This window comes from Phocoena phocoena, chromosome 1 (assembly GCF_963924675.1).
Source record: "Phocoena phocoena chromosome 1, mPhoPho1.1, whole genome shotgun sequence".
Taxonomy (NCBI): domain Eukaryota; kingdom Metazoa; phylum Chordata; class Mammalia; order Artiodactyla; family Phocoenidae; genus Phocoena; species Phocoena phocoena.
The window spans coordinates 111,550,438-111,564,596 of NC_089219.1; the positions used below are offsets into that span (position 1 = coordinate 111,550,438).

General features: G+C 44.2%; 2 protein-coding genes and 1 non-coding gene across 3 annotated transcripts; 2 read left to right on the plus strand and 1 right to left on the minus strand.

Annotated features, from left to right (window-relative positions):
- Positions 1–614: 614 nt before the first annotated feature.
- SNAPIN (SNAP associated protein) lies at positions 615–2,386 on the plus strand. Its single transcript, XM_065890196.1, has 4 exons — positions 615–768; positions 1,031–1,077; positions 1,318–1,436; positions 1,773–2,386. The coding sequence occupies exons 1-4, from the start codon at positions 626–628 to the stop codon at positions 1,872–1,874; spliced, it is 411 nt and encodes a 136-aa protein (XP_065746268.1). The 5' UTR covers positions 615–625; the 3' UTR covers positions 1,875–2,386.
- Positions 2,387–2,576: 190 nt separating this feature from the next.
- On the minus strand, positions 2,577–9,273 carry ILF2 (interleukin enhancer binding factor 2). Its single transcript, XM_065881476.1, has 14 exons — positions 9,179–9,273; positions 8,398–8,457; positions 8,139–8,181; positions 7,590–7,694; positions 7,142–7,219; positions 6,705–6,807; positions 6,064–6,129; positions 5,482–5,598; positions 4,915–4,993; positions 4,258–4,345; positions 3,758–3,819; positions 3,566–3,680; positions 3,255–3,345; positions 2,577–3,105 (listed from the first exon to the last, which is right to left on the minus strand). Exons 1-14 carry the CDS (start codon positions 9,181–9,183, stop codon positions 2,945–2,947), a joined length of 1,173 nt encoding a protein of 390 aa, XP_065737548.1. The 5' UTR covers positions 9,184–9,273; the 3' UTR covers positions 2,577–2,944.
- Positions 9,274–9,512: 239 nt separating this feature from the next.
- TRNAM-CAU (transfer RNA methionine (anticodon CAU)) lies at positions 9,513–9,584 on the plus strand. The gene has a single exon. It is a non-coding gene; the product is annotated as a tRNA-Met (tRNA).
- The last annotated feature ends 4,575 nt before the right edge of the window (positions 9,585–14,159 follow it).

Consider the following 14,159-nt stretch of genomic DNA (forward strand, 5'->3'; position numbering starts at 1 on the left):
AGTGCCATTATGAAATACACTTGGGCTTCCCTGGTGGCGCAGTGGTTGAGAGTCTGCCTGCCGATGCAGGGGACACGGGTTCGTGCCCCGGTCTGGGAAGATCCCACGTGCCGCGGAGCGGCTGGGCCCGTGACGCATGGCTGCTGAGCCTGCGCGTCTGGAGCCTGTGCTCCGCAACGGGAGAGGCCACAACAGTGAGAGGCCCGTGTACCGGAAAAAAAAAAAAAATACACTTAAATTTAGAAATGTACTATACTATGAGTATCATCTGGCTTTCCCACAAAATTAACATGGGAAAGCTATGGACAACTGGGGACATAAGCATTTATTTTTCACCCTCGGAGAAAACAAAACGTACGCATCCCCAAAATGGTTCCTTCTAGTCCTTGAAGTCTGGAGACTTTCAAAACCCGCCACTTCATGGCCTACAAAGAACTACAACTCCCGGTAGCTCTAGGGCCCGGCCCTTCGCCCCGCCCTGCTGGCTCCAGAAACTGCGTTTCCCAGAAATCCCAGGCAGGGGTCGGAGCTGGCACTCCCCGGGCGCCCCCTAGCGGCGCACTTCGGCGGGGTTTCAGTTCCCGGCGGCCCTCGCGGCAGGTTCCGGCCGTAAGGGCAGTTCGTGATGTCGGGAGCTGGTTCCGCCGCTGTGTCCGGGGCAGGAACCCCCGTGGCGGGGCCCGCAGGCCGTGACCTCTTCGCCGAGGGGCTCCTCGAGTTCCTGCGACCGGCTGTGCAGCAGCTTGACTCTCACGTCCACGCCGTCAGGTGCCCTAGAGGGAAGGTTGGGGCGGGGCCTCTTCTCGATTTGGTTTTTGTAGGGGCGGGGCCAAGAAAGGGCGGAGATAAGACGAGTTCGGCGTTCGGATGGGACCAAGAATTTGGGGAAACAGATTGGAGGCGGGGCAGACCGGCGGAGGGCCTGCCGGTGGGGTCAGAGGCTGGCTTTTCTGAGCACTTAAGAAACACATAGGGGACTAGGTTTTTGAGTTCCATTAACTGACCGTGTAGGCCTTGTACCTCTTTGCAGAGAGAGCCAAGTAGAGCTCCGGGAACAAATTGACAACCTAGCTACCGGTGAGTAAGCATCCCTGTATACCCGGGATCCTACAACTCACTACAGGACCTTATGTTTTGCCAACCTCTGGGGCTGGGTTTCTGTCACTTGCTTCCAGGGCTGCCGATGGACTCCTCTTAAGTTTCTAGTGACTGTGCCCATGTGGCACAAGAGTGCTTTCCATAGCATTTACTAGCTTACTTGTTACAAGAACGATAAGGCCATTAGGTGTTTAGTTGCATCTTCCTTCCATTTCCCAGAACTGTGCCGAATCAATGAGGATCAGAAAGTGGCCCTGGATCTCGACCCCTATGTGAAGAAGCTCCTTAATGCCCGGCGACGAGTCGTCTTGGTTAATAACATCCTACAGAATGCCCAGGTAAAGGAATTTCCTACCAACAGTAATTCTTTGTTCTTCTGAGTCCTTAAGGTATTCTCCGATTTTCAAGGGGTATCATGAAGTCCCCAACACAGCGAAAGTCACCGTAATTTTTAGTCTTTTTGGGGAAAGGGAGTTGTCAACTAATGCCAGCCAAAATAGAACTTACTGTTCTTATTCTTAACCCCCAGTTGCTCTCATTTATGTTCTTCTTACATACCTTAGAAGACGTAACGTTGAGATGAAGCAAGCCTAAGATATTTTCCAGCCTAGTTGACAGCAAGCTCTAAATCCTTTCACAGAGCAGTTAATTTGATTCCAAATCTTGTTTTGTAGGAACGGCTGAGGCGGCTAAACCACAGTGTTGCCAAGGAAACAGCCCGAAGGAGGGCAATGCTGGATTCAGGAGTTTACCCCCCTGGTTCCCCAAGCAAGTAACAGGCCAGAAGATGGGCCCATGGCCACAGAATAGCACAAATACCATTCCCCGGCTGCCTGTTTCCTCCAGGACTCCCTGTAGGTGTTGGGACATCAAAAGGGCAGCCCTGTGGTTTGTTTGAAGCACTTCAGTCTTACCCATTTATGTGGGGCCCAAAGAAACCTGTGTAGAGCAGGACTCAGGATCCCAAAGGATTTATTATGGCTCTTGCTTCCAAGAATGAGCTGAGGCCTCTACATTTTTTTTTTTTTAAGCTCCATACTCAAGGCCCACCTCCTCTACCATCTCCTGGCCTCATTAACAAGGGAGGGGCTTCCTCTGTTACGTGCGAGGTTGTTGGACCTGGGCAGAATGTCCTCTACCTGTGACTTCCAATATTCCTTTGTTTACAGTACAAAGGGCAGGCAAAGTCAAGGTGAATGACCACCTACCCTCTTTTGTTGACTGCACTGGCTTGACCACTGTAGCAGTGTTACTAAAACCATTTAATTCAATAAATGCTTAAATGGTATTCCAGTTTATTCTGGTATATGGAAAGGTTCCAAAGAGTCTTCTGCATTAATTCAAATATAGATTCAAATTGAGATCTAGTGTTCACAATGAAAAGACTCAAGTATCATTTTCAATGAAGAGTTCATAAAGCAAAAAAAAGGAAGCAAAACAGCTTGCCAGATACCAAGGAAAAACAAGACCAAGAGCCCTACCAGGAAGTACTTTAATCTTTTTTCTTAGTAAAAAAAAAATTGCAAACACTAACAGTTCACAACATTTCAACAACAAAGTACTGGCTGAGAGAGGTTTCCAGAAGCTCTGGATTCTAGAGTATTAGGAATAAAAGTTGGTACCCTGCTTCACTATAGATGGATGGCATAGGTCATAAATGGGAGACTTCTGGCTACTAAGCCAGTTTCAGAATGCAGTGGAATGACAATTCCTTCTATAGTGTCCTCTTAATCTTCCTTCCTGTCTCCCCTATCCCTCAGAAATGCCACCACATAAAGCCCAGCAGCAGTTAGCTTAGGCTCCAGTCTTCTCCTTGGGTAAGAAAGGGGGTGAAGAGACAGGGAGGTCATTCCTGAGTCTCCATGCTTTCCTCTTCCTCTCCTTGAGGTGGCTCTTCTGTATTCTCCTCCTCTTCCTCTCCTTCCTTCTTCTCTGGTGGCTTCTCATAAGCCTTTTCTGAAGGTGTCACTATCACTCCATCCCAGGTAGATATTTCAGAAGCAAGATCTAGAAGAGAAAAGAGGTGACTTCAGACAAGTAGCTCAACATACAAGTCATGACCCACACAGTGGAAACAGTAAGACATGAGTAGTGTAGAGTTTCTTTGTAGATCACAGAGTACCGTAAAGAACCCCTGTCCCACAGTGGTCACTCACAGCTGGCATCACCCTCCTGGCCAAGGATCTTCCTAAAGCCACCATGTGAGAGGATTCGGACCAGAGTCTGAGCTGTGTAGCAGACCATATCCTGAGGGAGAGCACAGTAAGGGTAAATTAGCAATGAAAATCAAAATACCTTATTTGACTAACATTCTCATGAAAAGTGAGATAAAAACAACTTCTAATTTCAAGACCAAAGTCTGTGAGAACCCCCAAATCCCTGACCACTAAAAACCACATTCCCTTTGCCTTCTGACCAGATATTCAAGAGTGGGGCACAACAGACCATTTCAGAGCTGTCCCAATACCTGCTGTTCCAGAGTCATGACTGTGTGTACTCTGAAGTTGCCACTCTCACAGGGGTCAGTGATACCCACCGACCCTGGCAGGAAGAGTCCTGCAGCCAGAATCTGCAAGCATCGTCTGAAACATGGAGAGGTATTAGAAGAACACACAAGACAGCTTACATCCAGCCCCAAACCCAAAGCAGCATGCTATACCTGTAGGCCACATTTAGGGCCAAAGGCTGTCTGGTGGGGTTGTTCATCACAGCATAGTGCCCCTAGAAGAAAGTGAATCTGGTAGGTATGCCATAAAGTGGCAATTCTATCTTCAAACAAAACTTTAAAACCATCAAGAAGAAAACTGGTTAATGTCTAGCTGAAATTTTAACGTTGAGAAGCAGTTCTGAAATGACTGCTCATTCAGTAATTTCTCTGCATTACCACATTAATGAAATGACAGCAGTAATGAGAAAAACAAAGGTGCAGTAATAACTACTCATTTAACTGAATACTCCAAAAGCCCAAAGAAATAATAAACATTGAATCTTTATTGGATTACTTGTCCACTAATGAGATTTCTTTGTTTTTCTTTCCCTTTTCCGTCCCTCCCCCCCATTTCTTTTTAATCTGTACCAAATTTCATATTCTGGTAGGTTTCAGAGGAACTACTGTAACATAGGAAGGATCAGGAATTCCAATTGCCCTTCATTACTTACAAGTAGGTCAAGTATCCAGGGAGTGAGGGGCTCAAAGCCAGGGAAACGAATCCTCAGGTCCTTCAGCAGCCTGATGAGAACTTTAACTCTGAAGGTAAGAGGAACCAGGATTAAAAGTAATAACGGATCATGAAACAAACTAGTGAATATAACAAAAAGGAAACAAACTCACAGATACAGAGAACAAACTAGTGGTTACCAGTGGGGAGAGGGAAGAGGGGAGGGGCAAAATAAGAATAGGGGATTAAGAGGTACAAACTATTATGTATAAAATAAGCTACAAGGATATACTGTACAACATGGGGGATACAGCCAACATTTTATAATAACTATAGATGGAGTATAACCTTTAAAAATTGTGAATTACTATGTCGTATACCTGTAACATAATACTGTACGTCAACTATAGCTAAAAAAGAAATAAAGTAATAAGATTATTTACTTCCACACCTAAGGTACAGAGATGAAGCTATTTCCAGAACTATACATTCCCTTCCCTCAACCTAAGTTTGCTTACTTAAGGTAAAAATCAAAATCCAGACAGAAGATCACAGCCAAAAATGTTCTGTGAGAGGAAGTATTGGGGTGGGGTATCCTGCTGTTCAATGTAGTTAGAAGGATTAGGATATATCTTCACTCAAACAGGGAGGGACTCACGTGGACTGAGAAGCATTTTCCTCAAACCAGCGGGCATGTCGGATGGCTGCTAAGGCACTCTGCAACACCTTGATATCCACTAGAAGACAAGCATGACATCCACCAAGATGAAACATTCCCATTACTGAGCAAGCAATTCAATCCCACTGCCACAGTCCCAAGAATGTGGAAGGAGGACAGGATAACATAGTAATTCCTTAAACCACCCCCGTGTTCCCCAGATCAGCAAGTCACCTGTCCAAAAATCACTATTCCTCCCCCAAACCAAATCTGGAAGCATGAAAGAGCCCCAATTTTCTCTGAAAGCCTACCCCCTCCATAAATATTTCCTCAGTCCTTTTTCTTAAATCGTCAAACTGCTTTCTTGGCCATGCTGGCTTTGACAATTTCACTAGCAAGCTGGTAAAACTGTTTCCAAATTACAGAGGAAGACAGCAAAGTTTGGGGGTAAACCTAGTTTGTTGCTATTCCATATGTGACCTTTTGGGACCTAAGTAAACTCAACAGCACTTTATACCATGTTTTGAATTTCCCCAAATTTAACAGCAACAGAATAAAAGGACTAACAGTGGAGTTCTGGGTCCAGTTTTCGGAGATTGGGTGGCACTGTTGTAATGAGAATCTTCACTGTAGCATCAGAAGAACTGATTTCAAAGCCAGTTTCATTGGTCAGCATGGTCAAAACTGCAAAAAGAAAAATCAAAAGCTGAAACTCATATTTCCATTAGATGACCAAAGGTAAATCCAGGATGAGGGTGGGGGAACAGATAGGGTTTTTAAAAGTTATTTACTTATTTATCTTTTTGGCCACACTGCGGTATGTGGGATCTTAATTCCCCGACCAAGGATAGAACCCATGCCCCCTGCATTGGGAGCTGGGTGTCTTAACCACTAGACCACCAGGGAAGTCCCCTAGATCGATTTTTAAAAACACCAACAGTCCAGAATCAGAAGTGAGAATACAGAGTTTAAAAGTAAAGGACGTCAACTGGATTTTGAACGCTGGTGAACTCTGCCCAAAACTTCCCCAACCTAAAACTCTGCATTCGCTCTTCCTTCTAGCCTGACCTGACTTTGTTAAAATGACATTATAATCATAGAACTGGCTCCTGTGACCACTAAATTACATGCTTAGCAACAAACTCAAACCTTCAGAAGGATCCTGTGCCCTTAGGCTCTCCACGACCTTGTTCCCTAGTGCAGCAACGGCTTCCACTAGATTGAAACAACAAGAGATAATGAAGATTACAATTACTTATGTAGATTTTTCTATACATCTCTGCACTCTGATTTCTGCTGGAGCAAGGACAAGCAGCTGAATGAACACTTTTACAGGGGAAGCTAACACCTGGACAGAGAAATTGGAAGGCTCAGGGAACAGGACACCTCCTCCTATATACACACACCTTTTTCCACAGCAGGGTTTCTTGTCAGTGGGACTAATGCCATATTGGCCTGGATAATTCTCTGTTTGGGGTTGGGAGGTAGGGTCTGTCTTGTGTACTGCAGAATGCTTAGCAGCAACCCTGGCCTCTACCCAAAAACATTAGCCCCCAAACATCTCCAGACAATGCCAAATATCCCCTGGGGAGCAAAATCACCCCCAGTTGAGAAACACTGCCTTATAGTAACTGGCCATATTCTTTCAGATACAACACATATTAAAAAACTAAATTTCCCATTTGTCTTCCAAACAGCCTTTCTCACACGAAATTTGGGCTTTAAAGATCCCTATGCCTCAAATCCAACTGCTATGTTCTGCTCCTAAGGCCAGAGAGAGGTACACTCACATGTTGGCAAAATCTTCAGGATCACCACCAGGTCAGCCACATTGTGTCCTGTAGTCATCGTTCCCTTTTTATACGATCCGACTTGTCGGACTTCTTCAATTTGCTGTTGGAGAAGGGATTTCAAGAAGAAAACTCAGAAGTGAGAAGACTGCCGAGTTCCCCTCAGAACTCAGTTACAACACAGCCTATTACCCGGATTTGGAAGTAGCAGAGTTCAAATCATATCCCCAAATAAGCCATGAAAAGCCTGGTTCATCATGCTTAGCTGACAGTAACGATATAAGTCTGGTCCCCAAGATCAGCACTACAAAGGAATTCCACTGTACTTTCCTATTTTAAGAGTGGCTTTGAATAGGCATCTGCAGAATTAAGAGACAGGAGCCAAGGAAACTTCCACAAGGCTCCCCTTTCCTAGGACTAAATCATCAAAAACTCACCACTTCAAATGTCCCTGGAGCCACAATCAAATTGTCAATCACATTGTTAATTTTTGTCACCAGAGAAAGGATAGAGGCCTGAAAGACAGCAGGAAACAAAAATACCCTCAGGTGAGACACTGTAAGCAACTTCTCACCAAGCTTGAATATCTTCCCCTAATCCCTTCAACAGGGGATGAAGCAATACCTTCACGGGCTCTGAGAACATCCTGACCCTTCCAGCCTTGAATACTTTTTGATCCCAAAGATAGATTCCCCAGTAAAAATATGAATGCACATGTAATTTGTTTATATATTCACCTGGCGCTCTCCCTCTACCCACAAAGAGAAATAAGGAGAACGATTAAACTTTCTGTGGAGTTTAGGCTCTGATAACAGTAACCTCACCACTAGTTATTTACTTCTTTAGCTTTCTTTGAGGAATCTCAGGAAGGAAGCCAAAATATACCTGTTCAGCAGAGTTAGGAGCAAGGTCCTGATTCCTCTTCAGCAAGGCCTCACTGAAGGAAGTTTCATCAGGCGCTGGCTTGACCCGGGGAAAGGCCATTTCACACTAAACCAGAAATAAACAACTACATACTACTTACCAAAAATAATATACAATAGAGATTTTCTTTCTGTTGCCACAACACAAAAACACTGAAAACAGAAAATTCTACAGCACTTATTTTTACTCCTTAAGATGTTCAAACAAGGACAGAAGCTGGAGGGAATATCCATAATTTAAGCTCCTACTACTGTTACACTAACAGATAAGCCAGAGATACCATTAACTGTTCAGAACCAAGATTATAACCATGTTACTGCCCACTGTGGCCAAGGGACTGTCTTCCCCTTCCAGCTTACACTGTTTATGTATGTAAAGCGACACACGGCTGACTCAAACCCACCCCCAACTCCACTCACTAATCCCTTTCTCTGCTCCAACTACCACCTGACTTCATTAATAGGGAGACGCTGGGCTCAACCACAGTTGAACAGTGGCCAAGGTACTCACCAAATAGAAATCAAATGGGATATGTGGCACAAAGGGCCTGAACCTAAAATATGAAAAACAATCCAAATTACTCACCACAGAAATCAAACTGATCGCGCATAATGGGGCCAACCTCATTTACCAGGAGAGCATGCAAAGAATGCTTCTAACCCACAGCTGGATCTCACAAAGGCAGGTAAGATTAGTCCACTCCAAACTCCTATTTAGATGACTGAAATGGAAACTAACGGCTGCAGAGATGCTAAAAACTGGCACTCACCCTCCTCCGGGGCCTCCTCTGGAACCAAAGCGCCCGCCGCGACCGCGGCCTCTGTCACCCCTAGAAATGCATGAATAGATTTTAACTTTGTTTTGACCTCGTTGAAGCAATCTCCACCATACCGGCCACAAGATTTCGAGTTAGCCTACCTCCATCGCTCTGCACTTCCCTTTGGAAGCCAAGCCATCCCATTCCCACTTACACTTCTCCCCCCCAATTCCAAGTGCCCAGCCTCATCCCCCATGACCTCCGCCTTCTGGATAAATTAATCACATCAAACCTCACATTGAATACTGACGGGGCTCAGTGAGCCCTACAAGAAATGCCCCATAATTGCTGGGACATTCCAACCCTAAGACTTCAGAGACTAACGTGACTGCTCATTTATTCGTTCACGTGGTAAAAGCATCAGGCATATCCTATATGTCAAGCACTTGGCACTGAGGATGCATGAGGCGCGTTCCAGCCTTCTCAGTCTAGATCGGGGGGGGGTGGGGAGTGCTCCTCCTGGGACCTGAGGACACCCCCTCATCTGAACACCCCAGAGACCGAAGTGTCGAACCCGCCTACCCACTCCTGGGCCCCACCCCCATCCCCGGCCCGAGTTTCCCCGCCTCCTCGGGCCCCGACCTCCCCTACTCTCCCAGCCCAGGAGCTCTCAGGTTTCCGTGCAGCCCCTAGATACACGGCCCTTTCAAGTCCTCCGACTCCTTTCAGCCCAACTTCCCACAGTTTTCGGTCGAATACCCGAAACCTCTCTAGAGAACCCCACAGCCCTTACCTCATGGCGTCCTAGAGCCCGAACAATGGAGGCCACACCAACCGCCCCTTTCCTCCGAGGAGCAGACAACTGGAGAGGCGGCCTGCCGGCGTGTCCCAACAAACTCCCGCGCGATTGGCTCCCGCCGTACTCCGCCGCTTGTGCCTATTGGTTTACTTTGGTAAACCGGTTTATGAACCAATGAAAAGCGCCTACTGTGTCAGGAACTAGCCAATAAGAACGGACTTGACAGTAACGACTTTTGCAGACACTAGGGGGTGCTGTGTAAATAAATCAGGATGGGTAGCATTCAGAGAACTTTCTGTATAGTTCATGGAAAAGCGTGTTTCTAGCTAGCAGAGTGGCGCAGCGGAAGCGTGCTGGGCCCATAACCCAGAGGTCGATGGATCGAAACCATCCTCTGCTATCGGTGTGCTTCCTTGTTTTCCCTCCCTAGCAGTTTTAATTTTAAATTTCTTCAATAAATGTAACCGCCATACTCCTACTTTTTCCTCTCTCAAAAATGCAGGCTTTAGAAGCTGTTTTTTGCCATCAGCAAGCGAAATGGAACAGGAAGGGACTTTAGGTGACTGTGAACACTACACGTTTGGATGTGGTTCACAGAGGCTAGAAACTTTAGGCAGGAGAAGCGGATTTGAGTATGTATATTGATTAAATCAGAGGGGGAAAATACTGATGGTGAGGGACTAGCAGGGAAACTGAGACAGCCTTTGCAAAGAGAGCTCAGAAAAAGAGCGCAAGGGAAGTGACAAGAGAGAAGGACCAGACCCCCTGCCATTTGCCCAGTTTCCCCTTATTTCTCTTTTCCTCACTCTACAACCTCTGGCGGATTTCACCCTTATACGGTTTCACAGCCACAGATATGGATATACTATGGTTGCATTTACATCAAGCATATTACTATGTGCTTTTCGTGCTTCTATAATCCTGTTTGTCCCCTTTCTTGTCTTGTTTTGCATTGATTACTATTTATTCTTCCTTCCCTGCCTCTGTCAATTGGAAGTTACACACTCTTTTTCTACTCTTTTAGTGGTTACCCTAAAAATTACAACGTGCCTCCTTGAACTGGCAAGGTCTAATTTTATGTAATACTTTTACCCTCCTCGTGAAAAATGAAGGAATACTTTAATTCCATTTACCACCGTCACTCCCTCCAGAACTATATATATTGTTGTGTAACTTCTTTAAGTACTATATTGATACTGATATACTAATTGTAGTATTATTTACTACAGCAAAATGCACAGATCTTAAGTCCACAGATCGATTAATTTTGAGTAATGTATTCTGCCCATCACACAGCTTAACATAAAGAACATTTTTATCACCTCAAAAAATTCACTCATACCCCTTTGCCCTTCCCTTAGAGACAATCACTATTCCAATTTCTATTATCATAGATTAGTTTCGTCTGTTCTTCCCATAAATGGACTCACATCCTATGTACTCTTTTTTGTCTAGCTTCTTTTGCTTGACACATTTCAAGATTCTTCCATGTTTTTGCATTTATCAGCAATTTGTTCCTTTTTATTTATGAGTAGCATACCATTGCATAAATATTCCACAGTTTGTTTACTCACTCTCCTGTTGATGAATTCAGGACCTCCAACTGGCTGAGACACAGGCGAGCACATCTGGGCTCTTTCCAGTTTGGAGCCATTATGTATAAAGCAGCTATGACCATTTTTGTACAAGGTTCTTGCAGTGAGATGCAATTGTTCCTCTTGGGTAAGTGTAGGTGTATACGTTTACAGAATTTAAATTCCGTATATATGTTCAATCCCACAAGACATTAATGCTTATTAATTAAAGCAGTGGTCATTGAGATTTGCCATTTTTAATGCTCTTTATTCCTTCCTGTATACCCAACACTCATCTGGAGTAATATTCCTTCCGCTTGAGAATTAGTGCCCTTCTGCTTGCGGCTAACTTTCTTGGTTTTGGTTTTTCTGAATACATCTTTATTTCACCTTTGTTTTTGAAGGACATTTTCTCTAGATATGTAATTCTAAATTGGAAGTCATTTTCTTTCAGCACATTTATAATATTATTTTACTATTTTATGGCTTCCATTTTTGCTGTGAAAAAAATGTTGTTAATCAAATGGTTGCTCCTCTGAAGGTAACCAATCCTCTTTTTTCTGCCTATTTTTAAGATCTTATATTTGGTTTAATTTCCTGCAGCTTCACTCTGATGGCTCCAGGTATGGATTTTTTTTTTCTTTAATCTTGAGATCTGTTGAACTTCTTGAATCTGTGGCTTGATGTATTTCATTTATTTTTTTAAGTTTCTCAGGCATTATCTCTTTAAATATTGCTTCTACCCTATTATTTCCCCCCCTCCTGGGCTCCAAATAAAGGTGTGTCAGACTTTCTCAGGGTATCCTTTATATCTCCAACCCCCCCTTTTATATTTTTCATTCCTTTGTATCTATGCTTCATTCTGAGTGGTTTCTTCTGTCCTTTCTTCCAATTCATTACTTACTCCTCAGTTGAGTCCAACTTGCTCTTAAACTCATGAATTTGTTCTTAATTTTGGCTTTTGACTATTTCAGGTCTGGATTTTCTGTTTACTTCTGGTTTATCCTACTCCTAGGTTTCCCCTAGGAGTGCAGCCTTTCAGGATCCTAACCCTAAATAGGAAGGTGGTTTATCTAAGTAATTACCTCTGGGGACATTTGGACTCCAAATTTTATCTCACTTGCCCCACACAGCCTATTTTCTGCCACCAATTTTGGATCAGCAAATGACTCTAGGGTAAAAGCTCTCCTATTGCTGGTCTGCTTTTCTGTCCTTTCATGCTCTCACTGTCTTTTAGTTCGTTTATTTTATAAAGCATTTCATCTAACATTTTTAGTTGTCTGCAGCTCAGCTTGAGGATTGGACAAATTATTTATGCCACCATTGTTGAAAGAGAAGCTCAATTACTAAGTTGGATTTCTAGTCTAGTTCTCCTGAGCTCCAGTTCCACTAATCCAATGGTCTATTGGACACCTCCACTTGGATATCTACAGGCACTTCAAAAGCAATAAACTAAAATTGTTATCTTCCCCCCGAAACATTTCAGCTTCTTTTAGCTTCTCAACTAATGAGTCAATGTCACCTAGATTTCAGTTATTTGTATGTTCTTCCTGAATTCCAGTTGATTCTACTTAAAAAGCATCTCCCTATAGTGAACAAGACCGTATTATACATTTAAAAATGTGTTAAGAGGGTAGATCTCATGCTAGGTGTTCTTAACACACATACACACACACACACACACGCACACGCACACACACACACAAAAGGACACAAGGAAATGTTTGGAGGTGATGGAAATGTTAATTACCTTGTTGTTGTGGTGATGTGTTTCATGGGCATATGCATATGTCCAAACTCATCAAATTGTATACATTAAATATGTACAGCTTATGGTATAACAATCATACCTCAATAAAACTTTAAAATTTTTTTTCCAATCTCCTAGCTACCTCTATAGCCTCTGGAGCCCTCGTTATAGAACAAAGACATTATGCCTGTCCCACAAAAGCTTGCATGATCTGCCCTCTGCTGCCTTTTCTTGCCTCTCCTCCTCAGTCATTCTTACACCCATAAACCTTACATCCTAGATCAGGGTTGGAAACATGCACTGCTAATGAAGCCAGTAACGCAAATGAGTGAACAGGGTGAATAGGAACCGTGATGAGCTAGACTCACCTCAAAGAAGTAATGGATACTTGGTTCCAGATTATTGTTCATGGAGAGATGCAGGACCTAGATTACCAGCTCTCCAATATTTCAAGACAAGTCAGAATTCCAAATATTCATGTGCCATCTGCTGATTTTAAAATGTGGGCAATTAAATTATATATATATATATAATATACATATATAATATATAACATATATATATTTGAGAGAGAGAATACATGCCAGACAAAACATGCCTCATCCTCCTACCCTTGTTGAATTATTTCTCGTTGGAGATTTTCCTGGCCCTAATGCAAGCAAAATAGCCCTTATCTGGGCCTTTTAGCAATTTACCTATCTCTCTGCTGTAGTATTTAACTATATTACATTATGGCTATTTGTCCCAAATAGAGCTCCTCAAATGTATGGACCATATATACATGATATATATGAGATACATATATATATATACACACACACACACATATATATATAGTCTTAATCTTTATACCTTCAGCCGGTGCTTAACACGTACTAGGTCCTCTGGAAATCTGCAGTACGGAAGAAATTTCCTGATCTTTGGTCTTGCCTAGGTACAGGCTTGCAGAGGTTGGCAGCGCAATACGGTCAACGACTTCTGCTGGCCATTAGAGGGCAGACTGATTCCGCAGCTCTCCGGCCCCCAGCCCAGCCGTCAAGGGCCCCAAAATACTCTCCCCAATTTACCCCTCCGCTTGTCATTTCCAACACTGTCTCCCACCGCCCCGACAAATCCCATTTTAATAATCCTCCTCAAGACAAACACACACTCACACGCCGGCAGTGACCCTGAGATCACACCTGTTCGCTCTTCCAGCCACCCGCAAGCTCTCCCTCCCCGTTCCTACAGCCATTGGGGAACTAAAGAGTTAACTCCGCCCTTCTACCTGGTCCTTTTTCTCCGCTAATCCGCTCAATCTGTAAACCGGAGGTGTGGGGGGGGGGGGTAGCTCCTAGATGGACTGGTTACGGGGACCCTGGATTCACCTACTTTAACGCCTTTTCCAGAAACCGTCACCCTCCCGCACCACCCCGACACACATCCAAACACACACTTTTTCCTACCAAGATCCCAAACCAGCACCTCTTTCTCTCTTCCCCAGACGGAACCAGGTAGGAGGGGAGGGAAAGGTGGGGCGCAAGAGGCCCTCTGTTGTTCCCACAGACTTCTCTATTCCGTTCTTCCCGACCCGGCAACAGAGCCCCTTCTACCCGTGCCACTCCTCGGAGGAGGAAGAAGTTTGTCCGCCGAGAAGCGCGAAGAGGCTCTA